Source organism: Trachurus trachurus (genome assembly GCF_905171665.1).
Source record: "Trachurus trachurus genome assembly, chromosome: 24".
NCBI classification, from domain to species: domain Eukaryota; kingdom Metazoa; phylum Chordata; class Actinopteri; order Carangiformes; family Carangidae; genus Trachurus; species Trachurus trachurus.
Window position 1 is genome coordinate 10266556 of NC_139910.1, and position 16834 is coordinate 10283389.

The following is a 16834-nucleotide window of genomic DNA, read 5'->3' on the forward strand; positions in this document are numbered from 1 at the left end:
CTCTTATGTCTCCTAATTAACATATTACATCTAAATATTGTCAAAAGAGTGAACATCAACTTCCGAAAATGTCAAAATAATAATCTTCAAAATAATTGTTCTGATTCAACTTTTGTGTAAAAAGTGTACTCAGGATATGTTCACTCGTGTGCTGCCTGTATAATGGCTCAAACAGACTGAAACGCTCCAGATTACTGTTAAAAGCAACTATTTTTATTACAACAGTACATGTATATACAGCAAAAGGTACAGTAGAAACAGAGATATGGAGGGAGAGCTGGAGTGGTTGTTGTGTTGGGGTTGTGTTGTTGTCGTCGTTGTGGTTTTGGAGATTTAGAAGCACTTCCTGTGGACGATGGAGGGACCTGCCTCGTCGTACTCCTGCTTGCTGATCCACATCTGCTGGAAGGTGGACAGAGAGGCCAGGATGGAGCCGCCGATCCAGACGGAGTATTTCCTCTCGGGGGGAGCGATGATCTGAAGAGACACAGGTGAGACGCAGGTTGGTACGACTCAAGGATGATAATTTACATCACATTTAAATGGTTTAAAGGGATAGTTCAAAAATAAAGGTAAGGTAAATTGGCCCATTGCCATAATCGCTATAGTCATAGCAGTAGATTCTCATGGGATTTCTTGGTTTTCCTCATCAAACTCATCAAATACACAATCCAACAACTCCAAAACGCTCTGGTGGACAAGTTGTGATGCAACGCGCATCATCGGTTTTGCATGAATTTCCCTCTAAAACAACTCTGTCTCGTAATGCTCCGTTATTATCTCATAGCGTGGTGAATGTGCAGGTCACAACTTGTCCACCAGATTGTTTTGGAGTTGTTGGATTTGATGAGTTTGATGAGGGAAACCAAGAAATCCCATTAGCCTCCGTAGCGTAGCTCTGAGCAGCTCGCGGCTCTGCTCCGCCGTTCTAAAAATATCTTGCACCGACAATTAAAGGTAACGAACCTACTGCTATGACTATAGGGATTATGACAATGGGCCAATTTGCCAAAATGTTGAACTATCCCTTTAACCTGTCAGAGCTCATGGCTCACCTTGATCTTCATGGTGCTGGGGGCGAGGGCGGTGATCTCCTTCTGCATACGGTCAGCGATACCGGGGTACATGGTGGTACCGCCGGACAGAACGTTGTTGGCGTACAGGTCCTTACGGATGTCAATGTCGCACTTCATGATGCTGTTGTAGGCGGTCTCATGGATACCGGCAGACTCCATACCTGGGCGGGTGAGATGGGAATAGGTGAGTGCTCATACTTCTGACAGTAACTATGTGCTAAGATGAACGATAATAACTTCATTTAAATATCACCCTTCAAAATAAAAAAATGATTGCAGCTGATTTAATATATTGTCATCCAGCAGACAGGTGCACTTCAAGTTACTGAAACTTATATCCCCCTATGTCTACCGCATCTATAAGATGTTTATTGATTATAAATGCTAAATATTGATGGTTTAAACAAGTGTTACAGTAAAACTTAGCTGTAAGCAGAAGATTTCAAAGAAGATACTAATGCTTTCCTTTCGTATTATTTCAATCAACACTTTCTGTACAGCAATCTTTTTTTATCAGCTCATACAAGTTTATTTAAAACAATCTCTGTCTTATTATTGTTATTATTAGTAAGTATTAAAGTTAAAACGTGATTGCAGTCGCTTTAATATGTTGTCATCCAGCCCACAGGGGCACTTCAAGCTGTTGACACTTACATCCTCTGATGTAGGCTATAGTGATGTTTATTGATTATAAATACTAAATATTGATGGATAAAGCAAGTGTTACAGTAAAACTTAGCTGTAGGCAGAAGACTTTTAGCCTAGAAATCTAGACGCACCCTAGCCAGCAATGCTAGAAGACTTTAAAGAAAATACTAATGTGTTCCTTTTAAATTATTTTCCTCACATATTATTTCAATCATCACTTTCTGTGCAGCATTTTTTTTAATCAGTTCATTCAATATTCTTCTTCTTTTTTTTCTTTTTTTAAATCACTGCCTGTGTTTATTATCAAAGTTATTTTTATATTATCTGAGCCTTTCCGACTGTTTGAGCAGGAAATAAAATCCCACATTAACCACTAGGTGGAGTAATCGCTGCTGCAGAGCCAATCAACTTTATAGGTGAAATATAATCACATAAATATGATATGACCTGCAGAATGAAGTGGTGTTCACTCAGAGAAACATGACTCACCGATGAATGAGGGCTGGAACAGGGTCTCGGGGCAGCGGAAACGCTCGTTGCCGATGGTGATGACCTGGCCGTCGGGCAGCTCGTAGCTCTTCTCCAGGGAGGAGGAGGAGGCGGCGGTGGCCATCTCGTTCTCAAAGTCCAGAGCCACGTAGCACAGCTTCTCCTTGATGTCGCGCACGATCTCACGCTCGGCTGGAGGCAGGGAGGAAAGTTTCACAGTTCAGTCGACCGACCAGTCTCATTTGATAGTTAACTAAAACTAAAACTAGCAGTGAAAAAATAACTTTAGCTATAGTGAACTGAAATGAAAATAAAAATCTACCCAAAAACGAGAACTAGCCTGAATAAAAACCACAATGGACGATGCATAACTATCTAAAACTAAACTGAATTGCACATAACACGAGCTTATAGTTTTAGTTTTCTTAAAGATGGCCAAAGTTGCAGGAAGAAAACGCCACAACTCAATATGGGACGACTTCGAGTAGTTGAGATTGTTGCTCAGTGACATATTAGGCTACTAGAATAATTAGATATTGAGTAGAAGGGGCAATAAAATATGTATCTTCTCCCTGCTCCCTTCCAACCAAGGAATAAGAAAATGTTGTGATTTGCCATGATATTGTCAAATTGAGAAATTGCCTTGGCTGGAATAAATAAAAAGAAAGAATGAAAGAAAGAAAGACACTAAAAGGGAAAAATCCCACAAATTTTGAAGTTCATCTTCAGAGGCCTCAGAGAGGCTTTCTCCTAACACCTGAAAAACTAAAACTAAGAGTAGGCCTAAGACTAAATAAAAACTAGTCAATTCCTCAAAAATAAAAACTAAACTAAAACTGCTAAATCACTTGTTGAACTAACTAAAACTCAACTAAAATAAAAAGGCAAACTGAAAAACTAAATAAAAAACTAATACAATTTTTTAAACTAGCCTATAATAACCTTGATACAGACACATTAGTGTAGGCCTACAAGCAGGAGAAGTAGATGGGAGTTATTTTTTCCCCCACTTTCCCTGTCTTACCGGTGGTGACGAAGGAGTAGCCGCGCTCAGTCAGGATCTTCATCAGGTAGTCGGTCAGGTCGCGACCGGCCAGATCCAGACGCATGATGGCGTGGGGCAGAGCGTAACCCTCATAGATGGGCACGTTGTGGGTCACACCATCACCAGAGTCCAGCACAATACCTGTCCAGAGAAACACAGCACTTTGTCAGATCACAACATACAACAACGGTGCTTTTTTTTTGCATAGTTTTTAATGGACTTATAGCGTTGCACAGTCCTTGGTTGAGAGACTCACCGGTGGTACGACCGGAGGCGTACAGGGACAGCACGGCCTGGATGGCCACGTACATGGCGGGGACGTTGAAGGTCTCAAACATGATCTGGGTCATCTTCTCCCTGTTGGCCTTGGGGTTGAGGGGGGCCTCAGTGAGCAGGGTGGGGTGCTCCTCGGGGGCCACGCGGAGCTCGTTGTAGAAGGTGTGGTGCCAGATCTGAACGGGGAGATGATGGATTTTTAGTGGATGCAACAGAATCTAAATTCATTGTATATCAGGGCTCCAGACTGCCCCTAAATGGAGGCATTTTGCCCCCTTAAATTTGAGAAATCTTTCATCTACTTGCGCATGTGAGACCAGTAAATTGACTGTTTTTTTTTTAACACTGGTGAAACATGGAAGGGGCAACTCAAAGAATCTGGAATCTGCCATTACAGGTGTCAGGCCAATGTGTGTGAGGATCATGAATGAAAAGAAAATGTGAATATTTGCTTTGATTTACGTCAATTTACAGGGTAGCTACGCCTTAAGTTGTGCCCCTAAAGATTTAAGTTAGGGGGCCACTGTGCTCCTTGTAGCCTAAATAAAGTTAGTCTGGAGCCCTGTATATCTATCTAAAGTGCCTCTGTTCTCACCTTCTCCATGTCGTCCCAGTTGGTGATGATGCCGTGCTCGATGGGGTACTTCAGAGTCAGGATACCCCTCTTGCTCTGGGCCTCGTCTCCCACGTAGCTGTCCTTCTGACCCATACCCACCATCACACCCTGAGGAAGAAACAGCAACACGTCAGAATCTCAAAGAACAAAACAGACAGATAGACACCCTGTGTTTTTGAGAAAGTTCAGTATTCCTATACAGTACCTGGTGACGGGGGCGTCCAACAATGGATGGGAAGACAGCACGGGGAGCGTCATCACCGGCGAATCCAGCCTTGACCAGGCCAGAGCCGTTGTCGCACACGAGGGCGGTGGTCTCGTCGTCGTCGCACATGTTTGGTCTTTTTTGGGTTGGCCTTCTGCGCGAGACAGAAGATGGAAACACAAGAAAAAGTTTAGTTGCAATGTTTTAATCTCTCTTTCAAAGCACTGGTTTTTAAAAAAGGATTCCATTGTACTATTTCAATTGGATATAAGACTTCTATCCTGTTTTGACGTGTGTGATGTTTCCATTTCATGTCTACAGGGAGGATGATTTCACCTGAACAAACAAAGCCACACAACAATGCTGAGAAACAATCTATCACTATGTCCAGTATGGAGACACCTCTGAGTGCTCTAATCTCCTCTCTGAGTGTCACAGCTGCCTGAAAAGCCAAAACGGGACATGGCTCGACCCCCGGTGTCTACGCACACACTCAAAGCATCTATTTTAAGCCTCGGGACTCTTGTCGACCCCCTCCTCCGCCCCCCACCCCTCCTCCCCTGAGTCCCATCGTTAAGCTGGAGCCAGTTAACAGCTGAGGTGGTGTGTCTTTTGACAAGTGGTCTGGGGTCTCTCCTCAGCTGTCGCCACATAGAGGAGTCCTCTGTTTGGAGCCAGACCATGTGCGTGGATCCTTCGAGGATCTCTGGCCACAGCCTGCATCCCAGGTGGCAGGATACCCCCCCCCCCCCCCCCCCCCCCCCCCCTTCAAACAGGCTTCCCTATTCAAATCAACACCTGTAAGTACGATTTAAATGGCAGTTGTAGCGTTTGTAGCATTTGTACAAGCGTCTGTTTTCTTGGCGATCAGCCACAAAACAGTGGATGAGATTTATGAAGCAGGAATATTCAATCCTGCAGATGCATCATTCAGTGTTACCCAAACTCTAAATGACCAGACTGGGGTGTTACTTCTGCATAAACATCTACCGGCTGTCCTTACTAATATATCAGATGTTATTTTTTATAAACTTTTGCAAATCAGTGCCAACATGAGAGAACTTCTACTGTGACCAGAGCTCAAGTACAAACCCTTTAAATGTCACTATGTAAGCATCTTGTTATTAGCTTCAATTCAAACTAAATCCTTATAAGCATGATCATGGTCATTCTAGCACGGTCCAACAGGATAAAAATAAAAACAACTATTAAAACAGGTATAAATGTATCACTGTCAAGAGTCCATCTGTATCCAAGGCTTTCCTGTCTCAATTATAAAAGCTGCTTCTGATGCAGAGAAATTATTTTAAATCAGAGAAGTCTCACTGAGATTTAAAAGCTCCTTCTCTAGACTTTCATTGGTTTAGCTTCCTGTGGTATAAACGATGTTGACGAAGCTTTTCACACCTGCAAATGAAGCTCTTGTCAAATGTTGTTGTTGTTCTTGATTTTTAAATTGTCAGCTGTATCTATAATTTTGATTTTGGCCTTTACTTTTTGTAAGACCCCTCTGGTTTTATCTAACCTGATTCAGAGATGCGAGCACGCCACAGTGAGCATCCTTGTTGTACACCCACAGACTATTTCCTTATCTGTGTGGGGTGCAGGTCAGTCAATGAACCTTGAAGACATGTCCATATATTGCAATAGTCTGAGCAGTTCAACACCGCTGAGTACCACTTCCCTTTCCTCCTCTTACACTAAGGTTTCATCCCTCTGCCACCAACACATCACCTACTCTGATCACAGAAACACAACCAACTCCAAACTGTGAAGAAAATATATCCACATTGCAGCAGTGATGTGTCCTAGAGCAGTAGCAGCAGCAGCAGCAGCAGCAGCATCTACTCATCCTCCCTACTCCCTGGGTACCACAAACCCCAACGGCTGAAAGGCACCAACAAGCAAAACTCTGCAGGAGAAGAACTCACCAAGTTGTTACCGCAAGACTGGAATTTCCACTGGGACAAAGGGCGACGGTGCGAGGTGGTCCTTAAATACATCCTGGTGTCCTGAGGCTGGGGGCTGGTGGGCGGGCCCAGGAGTTCACACAAGCCCAAATTAAGTGCTGCTCAGCAAAATGGTTCGGTAAAGTGGATCCTGTGTCAGGGGACACCACCAAACTGGAGAAAAGTTGCCTTGGAGATAAAAGGTAACAGACGGAAGTGAGTGAGGAGAAATGGGAGGTTTTATCAAAACTTCAACCAGGATGGATGAAAGAAGGGTTGAAAACGTGTTATAAGTGATAATCATCTTTACAGTTAGATGATAATTTAATTGACTTAAGAGCTGGACAATCTTCAAATTGCTTTATTGACTTTTGAGACATATATGGCTTGCACATTAAAATGTTTCACCTTAATTGTATTTTTCATGCTAGACCACAGTATGTTATCGATATAATAGTTCTCAAATGATTCATATGTATCATCAACAACAATCAAATAAGGCTCTTTAAAGCAGCTTGTATCCTTTGAATTCAAGACTACAACTTCTGGGAAACCATTAACTGCGATATCATCACATGTAAGTTGAGATTTGTGCTTCATACATAGCAGCATCTTTCCTCCACTCATACTTTATGGAGTTGCCCTTCAAGCCCCTCAGGATGAGTTAATATGACGAAGCTCAAACAGGGCGCTGGGGATGTGTGTGATCACCGGCGGGTAGGAAGGTAATCTGAGATCTTGTCTGAGCAATCTGGTTAAGGAGACCGTCTAAGGGGACCTGCCAGCGCTGTGCCATGAGACAGCTGAGAGGCAACGTTGTAAAAAAGGGGGTGGCGTGGCGGTGGGATGGAGCTAAGGCCAGAGCCCAGACCTCCAGCAGACGACAGATCCCCGGGACAGCCTGTGCAGGGAGCGACGGACGGCCGTTCCTCGGCTCTGATTGGCTCCAGTGTCTCCTTTTAGGGAAATGGAGTGTAACAGGTGCCAGAGGCTGCGTGTGGCTGCAGACCCGGGGTAGGATGACGAATGGCTCGGGCTCCTTATTCGTCACCTTGCACTGCCCCCCACAGCAACCTACAACCCCATGCTGGAGCCCTATCAGGCCTCTGTGGGAGTGCAGCAAGAATGTAAATACCCCCCCACACCATCAACACTTAGAAATATTCCATTTGTAGCCATGTGCTGTAGTGTACCTCAGAGAGAGACGCTACTAACCTACTTGTCTATTTCTATTCCAGGCCTTTACATAACAGAGACCTGAGTTACCTTCAAATCATGTCTCTCGGTAATTTGACAGTATTTCCTAACATTATTGGTTAATGTTTAATTGCTGATTTAATACAGAGATATAGCAGTCAAACAAACACAGAACTTCATACTATAAAATAATGAATGAAATCTATTCTAATAAACTAAAACAGCTTAAACTTGCCCCAACTTTATGTGTAAAAAACAGGACTCAATACTTTTTTTTGGATAGGAAGGAAGTGTGTTTAAATTGACTTAATAATAAAATCAGGATCTAATTTCCAAGAGTTTTAGATATTAAAACAAGTGTATAGTGGTCTCAAACAAGTCTGTTCAATCAGCTCATACAGGGAAAGCCTTTTAGGCATGTGACCTGTGCTGATGTTATGGATGCCACTGCGGATTATGTGCAGTAAAATGAGAACTCTGTTGTTATGACCACAGCAGTAGAGACAGTGAGTGAACACAGTCAGTACCTCCGTTTTTTTTTTTTTTTTTGGCCTTAGATGTTCTGCAACAACAGTCAATACAGAATCCATAATCTGAACCACGAACACATAATAATTATTACATTCACTTCCTTAGTCATTACTGATCCTGATCCTCCTTGGCACTTGCTAGCTTTACCTTCCAAGTTTGGTAGCATTCACATCACGCCATTGAACTAATTAAGTCGATAAGTGTTGAAATTGTTGCCACGTTCAGTAACAGAACAACCTCTGCACATTGTTGAACAGAAAGTACGAGGGACATCCCATCAGTGGTCGGGTGAAGCCGGTGCTGTGTTTTGTCAACATCTCCCCTCAAGTCAAAGAATCACTTTTTGGCAGAGTGCTATCTTTATCACCAGGTCTTTATCAGGATAAAGCAGATTGGTCTTAAATGGGTCATGGTTTTGAGGGACATTCATCCTTATAAGGGCGTGTAGGAAGCACACGGTCTGTCTGTCTTGACAGCTGCCCGCTCTCCACCCCCCGCACCTGCCCCCTCCAACACACACACTGCAGCAGCTGCTCGCAACAACTGCTTCTTGACAGTCAGTCTACCTAGAGGCTTGTTTACTGTTTGTAGGACATGTTTTTTTTGTGTTTTTTGCAGAAGCAAAATACTGTGGTTCCATTTAAGAAAGAACTGCACAAAGAAACCAAGCTGGTGCATCTTCTGCACAAAGATTTCTGCATGTTGCTAAATACCCTTGTTTTTAACTCCTTGCAAAAGCTGCAGAAAATAGATATTTTAACACATTCTTGGTCAGATTGTTGGCACATAAATCGATAGAAATCATTGATGCAGGAGTGTAGTGCTATTTTGTTTTTTTGTTTGTTTTTTTAGCAGGAAGATTACTTGCACATAAATGAACTAAACTAAACAACCACAACACTATTTCTTTGGTTAGGGTTCAAGTTATCATGGAAGCCATCTAGGCCCAAACTAAAAAACCTAACCTACACATATGCAGCTATGCTTATATTGTACATAAACACACACTTGCATAATGTCAGAAAATGTGTGTATATACGTACACAGAGCCACACTTTAGTGGTACACCAACACAGGTGGTGGCCAAATGCATTGAGTCTAGACAATGCAACACAAGTACACAACAAATCTAACCTTTATGCCCCCCACATATCTGAACCTGTGAGTCTGTGTTCAGGCCTGCTGCTTGTTGATTTGGCCATGTACAGTACAGGTTTACAGTGGGAGATACTGGTGAGTCCATGGCACCTCCATGCTGGTCTGTCTCTATTCTCAACAGTATTATTGGATGCTGTTGGAACAGGCATTGCTTAAGAGCTTGGTGCTCAACGCAGTGGATGATTACTGATACCAAAACTTTGGCACACAGAGTAGTAAATTATGGAAAACAGCCACCGACAATGAACAATATCCTATTCTTGGTTTCACAGTGCCGCCCTTGGCACCAACAGGCGTTATCATAACGTGCCACATGCCTGTTGTAAACAGCTGCTGGATTCTGCAGTGTTAGAGATACTAGACATGTTAATCAGAGCGATCACATCAGGAGCTATTTTTCTTATGTGAAAAGCAGAGATGTAAAGTTCCATGACAAGTCCAGATGTGTCATCACCTAAAAATACCTTTTTGAGTTGTGACCCATCTGAAAAATGTATTATTAGGCACTACATTGGGACAAAGATACTAAATTACACATTTTTGGCATTTAAAAAAAAAACATTACTGACTGATATAGGCTACTGTTTGTGACCACATAGGCCTAATAAATCTAAATAGTTAATATTGCATGCATGTAAGTTAATTAATTTCTCATATCCTTTTGAAAAAGTTGTTCAATTGGCTGGTTTGTATCAGTATTCCAGGGTATCTCAGTAAATGCAAGACTTGGAACAGCTGGCTGAATGGAGCACACTGATTAAAAAAAACAAAAAAAACAATGGGCCAATTTAAATTTAGGGGTTTACTATACATGGCAAGAACCTAACAATCACCCCCGGAGCTGCTCTCTGGTATCGCTCTGCTTTGAATATATGACAGGGTGTGTTTTACTGATTACTGAGACCTGTGTTGAGCAGACACCATCAAGTACTTTGGGCAGTTTCTTAGATAGTGTCAGCTCTATAAATATATGGGGTGCTTTGAAAGTTTCCATGTCGGTGCTCCATTGTCCTGTGCCACAAGGGGTTCAGACCTACAGGCGTGTGTGTGTAGTTTGTATGATTTGTAAGGTGACATGACTCATAATTGTAGGGATCTTTGAGTGATAGGCCATAGCAAGACTGTTTTTGTGGTCTTTCTATATCATCAAGGGGTTTTTATTTAGAGGACAACTGACTGACTGGAAGTATTACATTTTACAACATTGTATTAAAAGAAAAGTTTTTATTCCTTCCCCAGATTTTTGGGATAGGCCTGGCCTATATCTACATCAACCATAGCAGAAAAATCATAGCCTATGCTACTCAACCATGTGGTTAATTTAAATACACAATTTATGAAAAGTGATAAAAGTATGACACAGGGGATCTTACTCACTGTTTCTGGTCCTGTGTAAAAATACAAAAATATGAAAGGTTCTGAAGAAGGGGTTTGAACTCAGTTTCCCTCCTTCTGGGTCTTTCCAGTGGCCGTGTGTGTCATCAGAAAAAACTGTATAATGTCATGACATTTTGTGCCAGGAAAATATTCTTCAGCACTGGATTTCAGATAAAGCCCCCTCGGTTGTGGGATGGCATATAGGACAATAATGGACTGTACCTCTGGACTTTCTAACCTGTCTCCTGCTGCACTACAAAACTAATGCCTTGAAAGAATATAGAAACAATTTCTTGATAGTATTAATGTTAACTTCTGCTATAATGACAGGATGTTTTGTATTAAAAATAAAAACTGTATTATTTTTCTTTATTTAGCTCCCATTTAGTCTTGTCTTGTGTATGTTTGTTTATTGATATACATAAATTATTAATTAATAAACACATGTAAAAAAAAAAAGAAAAAAAAAAAGAAAAAAAAAAGTAAAAGACAGTAGTAGAGTCTTTGGTTAACGTTCTAGATTCTAGATTAGAACGTTTCCTAGCTGAGCAACTTGAGTGGGCCCATAGCAACCCAGGGGAGTCCATAGCAACGGGTAAGTTCTTCCTGTCAACAATGTAGCTAAGCTGCTAGCTAGTTGAACAACACGTCTTTTCCGTGACAAAGTGAACTTAATTATCTCTAGGCGTCAGGAACTTGAGTTATTCGTGGCCATAAATCGTCGCCTTTCTTAAAATGGGGGATGAAAAGCAACGGACTCGTCCCAAACGTATTTTTATCAGCAACGCCGACGGTTATTCCTCCAAGCACATCGCTAAGGTAAAAGTATGGATAGGTCGGTGTGTGCTGTATGTAACATGAGCAGTCATTAGCATCAGTGTATAATAACTTACTGTGTTTATCCCACTTCAATAGTTTTTGTCGATGTGCGCGGCCGGGGGGAGCTCAGAGGATGAAGAGCCAGAGACTTCAGCCTCGTCTCCAGCTGAACCTGCTTTCCACATAGTGGGGACTGTTTCCTCCTCCTCCAGCGACGAGAAGACAGGTTTCCTACTGGAACGATATACAGTAAGTATGACATTTTGATGATGTTTTTGCACTCTCAAAATTGTTGGTTTTGCTCTCAAATTATCTCTTTTTTTATGGGACTATATACTTGCACGCCACTTCATTTAAAAACCATTATCTTATCTTTTTTTTCTCTCATACAGAGCATAATCAGGTTGTATGAGGATGTGATTGCAATAGATTAAAATATCCAGCACTACACTTTATAATGTAGGGCTATATTACATAAAAGATTATTGAGACCATTATATTCTTGACTATTGAGTAATTTTGAATAGCAGGCTTTAACTTGCTATAATGCCTTACCTTTTCCCAAGTATAGGATCTAAATGTTTGCTCCACAGCACAGGAACATTTTCAGCTTTAACTTATATCTATTTCTGGGTAATGTGATTAATAAAAGACGATGCGTAATATGCTATACAAAATTGTTTGGTAGTCACCGACTCGGGATGAGCTCCTTGAACATCTCCTGGAGTGTGATGTGGTTGTGTACAACATCTCAGAAAATGCAACTCAGCAGCTGATTGAAGAGGCAACATGGGCATTCACAGGTAAGGGAATGAGGTAGGCTTATTATTATGTGGCATGGTGTCATCCTATCAATCTCTTGCAGTTAAAAGATGATATAATTCATCAATGTGACCAAAATGTAGGCTTAATGTCTTCCCTCCCTGTTCTTTTCCTCCTGGTTTCACAAACAGCTCTTCATGCTCAGTTGGAAAACCTAAAATCTCGGAAAATGTTCATCTTAGTCTCAACAGTGATGACCTGGGCCATGACCAAGCCGCAGAATCCAGTGAGCCTGAATAAAATTAAGGGAAGCTTTTGTCTTTTCCTGGGCATAACAAGCCACAAGTGTGATTATAATTTCTCTTTTCAGGCGGATACAGATGTTCTGCTAACAGAAGAAGAGTTCAGAAGAAGAAGGCCACATCCCGCTTTCAAAAACCACAACAATCTGGAGAAACTTGTTCTCAAATTGGGGAGAGGGGTAAGTAAATTATGATACTGAAAATATTTCAGCACAACAACAGCAAATCATGGCATCACCTGACAAGACAAACACTGGAAAACATTTGTGATCCATATTGATTCAATTGTCCCCTGATTTCAGTCCAAAAAGTCCAAACTTACTGGTTATGTTGTAGCGAGTGGTCTTCAGTACGGAAAGGGGGAGAACCTGTTTCACTACTTTTTCAAGGTAACATAATAAACATATTTAAGATGATATGACATGATACACTGTCAGCTGCATGTACAATTTACAATATCTTTATTCTCAACAGGTATCTTGGTTGATGCAATTTCCAGAAGTTCCTGTGTTTGGACAGGGCACAAATTGTATTCCCATGATTCACGTACATGACCTTGCAGGGTAATTGTTGTTGTGTCATTAAAGACAGCCATTTTTGGATCTTGTGCTAAAATTCCCTCAATTAAACTTTCTCCCGTCAATCGACACTCCATTATGAAGAAGTGCAAACAATTTATATATCTGTAGTCTAAGGTCTGTATAGAGCTGAACCGGGTTTCCCTTTTTTCAGAGTGATCCAAAACATCACTGAGCTCAGGCCAAAGTCAAAGTACATCCTTGCCGTTGATGACTCTAAGAACACATTGGAGGATATTATAAAGGTAAGCTTGTTATAAGCAAGACTGTATCATGTACATTTTCAGTATATATAGCATAGTGGGCTGCTGTGAGACTGATTGCACAACACAATGACAAATAATCTGCAAAAATCTCTCTCTCTGACTCTTAACAAGATGATAAGTGATACACTGGGGCCAGGAAAAATTAACAAGCTACCAGAGCAGGAAGCCATCACCATGAGGGCATTTAAGGTGAAGTTTTGCATTTTTTTCTTATTCTCTTGAGTTGCGTTCCTGTCTGGCAATAGTTCTCAGTCTTTTCCCTCGGCTGTGCATTCTTTGTGTATTTTGTTTGTCAATATTCAGTATTCAACAAACTGTGAAATGTGTATTCAGCCAGAGGAGCTGGAGTACTTTAGTGTCAACCTCCGCCTGGATGCTTTTATCATCAAAGACTCCTTCAGCCTACAATGGACTTCTGACTCTGGGATGATTGAGAACATGGACAGCATTGTGAAAGAATACAAAGACACCAGGCAGCTACTTGTAAGTGTTTAGGTCATTCAGATGAGGAAAAGAGTCACAGCACATTTGTTTTTGATTCTCATTTGTACTTGATGTAAACAAGGCTTCAGGGTTAGATCATTTCTGAATATACTGTATATATGTCAGTAAATTCAGGTGATAAATGCTATTTTGATATCAGATGAAAGCTGACATGATGCATTCACAAGCCAGATGTTTTTTTCCTCATCCGTGTAGCCCATCAGAATCTGCCTGGTCGGACCACCATCTGTGGGTAAAACCACCGTTTCAGAGAAGCTCTGCAATCATTACCAGATACACCACATCAAGATCAAAGAGGTCATTGAGGAAAAGATTACACAACTGGTCAGTGGAAGCCAAAAGTTTGACTGGAGTAATAGATAGAATTTCTCTCATTGTTTTTTCACCGGCATACAGCTGAAGGAAATATACTGCCCTCTTGTGGAACTTCTTCTTTGAAAACAGGAGACGTACTGTAATGAACATGTACTGTAGATGGGATTTAAAAGGTGTACAGTGAATCTTCTTTATGTCACAGAAGGAAATCGTAGATGGAGGTGACCCTGAACATGTCAGTGAAGAGGTTGAAGCAGCTGCACGGGCAGAGCTGGACAATTTTAACAAAGGCATGGAAATGAATGAAGGTTAGTAATGAAAGCACAGAGAAACTCCACCAGTGTCTCTCAGTGTTACAAACACATGGTTGTTTCTTTTTAGTTCATTAACATCATTTAGATACTTTGGATTGCACAGTGTCTTACGTATTAACCAGTATTCTGATCCATCAGGTCGACTGGAAGACCATCTGGCTTTTAACATTTTGCAGGAAAAACTGAATTCGAGGCCGTGTAGGAACCAAGGATTTGTTCTTGATGGCTTCCCTAAGACCTATGAGCAAGCCAAGATCATTTTCATGGGCAAGTTTCATTCATAAAGCTAAATACCATTTTACTCTTGGTACTATATATATCACCCATATGTGTGTGATGTTCTTTTATCGTTTAGATGAGGACACAGATCACCATGAATCAATGGTCAAAGCTCCTGCGTACAACAAAAAGATCACCCCAGGTCAACAGAATACTTCATTACAAACTAATAAGAGTTGGATCTTCTCTTAAAAAAACAACTTATTAAACTAAAATGTGTTATCCTGTGTGTTTATGCTTTTCAGAGCATGTATTTTCCTTAGAAGCATCTGATGATTTCCTGACAAAAAGAGTACAAGAGCTTCCAGAAAGTGTTGCAGAGGAAATGCGTTACACCCAGGATGAATTCCTCCCTCGCCTGATGAGATACAGGAAGCTCAGCACTGCTGATGAAACCCTGCTGGACTACTTTGATGAGCTGGAGATTCACCCTGAACATATCGGTACTACTGTCCTACATCTCAGGGAAATAATGTGATTTAGACAAACGTGAAAGAAAGATTAGTGCAGATATGATGAATGGGAAATCGTAAGGAAGGCATATTTCAATTCAGTTTATTCACACGTGTCTTGTTTCTCTCCAGATGTCAATACAGATGATCCAGAGTACACAGTGGTCATGGAGAAAATCACAGAGATTGTTGGGCTTCCCAAGAACTATGGCCTGAGTCCAGAGGAGCAGGAGGAGGAGGACAGGATGAAAGAAGAGGAAAAGAAGCAGAAACTGTCCACAGATGCTGCTGAGAAGAAACGCAGGAATGAGGCTGTGCTGGCTGAGATGGCTGCTCAGTACGAGGAGTGGGTAAGACGAGAGAGAAGCTGTGCTGTTCACAGAGGACAAAGATGAGCTCTGAATGTCATTCAACAGTGGGTTAAGAGAAATCTTGCAGCGCTAGAGTCCAAGAGAGAAAATAAAAACCATGTATATCCCATTTCCCAATAGTCAAGGGAGTAGATTTTACAGGATGTTTTTTCTTTTGTAGCAGAAGAATTTGTCTGAGGTGAAGAGGCAGGAGCTGGAGCTGCTGGAGGCTCACTCTCTTCCTCTGAGGAACTACCTGATGAAGTATGTGATGCCCTCACTCACTGAGGCCATGTTGGAGTGCTGCAAGATCAAACCAGACGACCCCGTCGACTTCTTGGTGCTCCTCAGTTTTTTTATTGAACTGAATCGTCTTTATCACATCAGTGAACCCATACAACAGTTGCCCCTTCCTAAATGTTGTGTTTTGTTTTTGCAGGCTGAACATCTTCTGCGAAGCAACCAGCAAGATTAGAAAGTCTATTTCATGAGGTGATATATTTATTTCCAACATCTGAGGGTGTGTGTTATCTACAATAATAATAATCAAAATGATGGTGGTACAACAAATGGTAAGATAGATTTTGCTTTTTTTTTCTCATCCTATCATTCATGTACTTGATGTGTCTGATACTTACATACATTAATGACTGTAAAGTCACATGTCATGCTTGGTTGGGCCTTTGTTGTTATATTTGCCTGAAGCAGAGAGAGAGAGATGACACTGATCTTATCAGGCAGTGAAAAAAACTTTCTTTATAAAACAAGAACAAAACACAAACAGTTCTCCACAGTGAGTCATTTCAGTTATTATGTAGAGCCCCTGGTCCGTTCCTAAATTGTAACCAGTGGATTATGTAACTTTTTCTTTTCTTTATCAGCTACAGTATATGACATATCTATTAATAGAAGCAACTTCTTGTGTTGCCAGGTTGTGGAAAGAATCTCTGGCTGTTGAGACATTTACAATCAAGTAACTGAAAATGCTCATGAACTTTTCACCTCTTAATAAACCACCAGATCAGGTATTAATGTTAATAAAGCGCCACAAGTTCCTCACCTTGCACTAAAAAAGAACAAAAAAGGCAGTATTTTGCAGCCTAATGCCAATGATAAATTACTTGTTGTAATAATCTTAAATTTGCTGCTTTAAATCTGGAAATTGACTTTGCCCTTTTCAGCCCCTTTTAGAAAGTTAGAGGTCAAAGGTCAAATGTGCCATTGGAGGCTCTACTAGATAACGTGAGAATTAGGACTACAGCGATTTGTCAAAACTTTGCAACCCAGAAGCACTTCTCGACAATGGCTTAAAAATCATAAAACAGG

General features: G+C 41.2%; 2 protein-coding genes across 2 annotated transcripts; one reads left to right on the forward strand and one right to left on the reverse strand.

The window, feature by feature from the left end:
* Positions 1-191: 191 nt before the first annotated feature.
* Positions 192-6370, reverse strand: actc1a (actin alpha cardiac muscle 1a). Its single transcript, XM_084000919.1, has 8 exons — positions 6287-6370; positions 4356-4509; positions 4130-4258; positions 3515-3710; positions 3238-3399; positions 2214-2405; positions 1056-1237; positions 192-477 (listed from the first exon to the last, which is right to left on the reverse strand). The coding sequence occupies exons 2-8, from the start codon at positions 4482-4484 to the stop codon at positions 334-336; spliced, it is 1134 nt and encodes a 377-aa protein (XP_083857045.1). The 5' UTR covers positions 4485-4509; positions 6287-6370; the 3' UTR covers positions 192-333.
* Positions 6371-11302: 4932 nt separating this feature from the next.
* LOC311007143 (adenylate kinase 7-like) lies at positions 11303-15983 on the forward strand (the record flags this gene model as incomplete). Its single annotated transcript, XM_084000231.1, has 18 exons — positions 11303-11386; positions 11483-11635; positions 12075-12189; positions 12340-12434; positions 12519-12629; positions 12756-12839; positions 12925-13013; positions 13183-13273; positions 13406-13483; positions 13628-13777; positions 13994-14122; positions 14316-14421; positions 14566-14694; positions 14783-14848; positions 14952-15149; positions 15291-15508; positions 15690-15848; positions 15948-15983. 18 exons carry the CDS (start codon positions 11303-11305, stop codon positions 15981-15983), a joined length of 2091 nt encoding a protein of 696 aa, XP_083856357.1.
* Between the last annotated feature and the right edge of the window lie 851 nt (positions 15984-16834).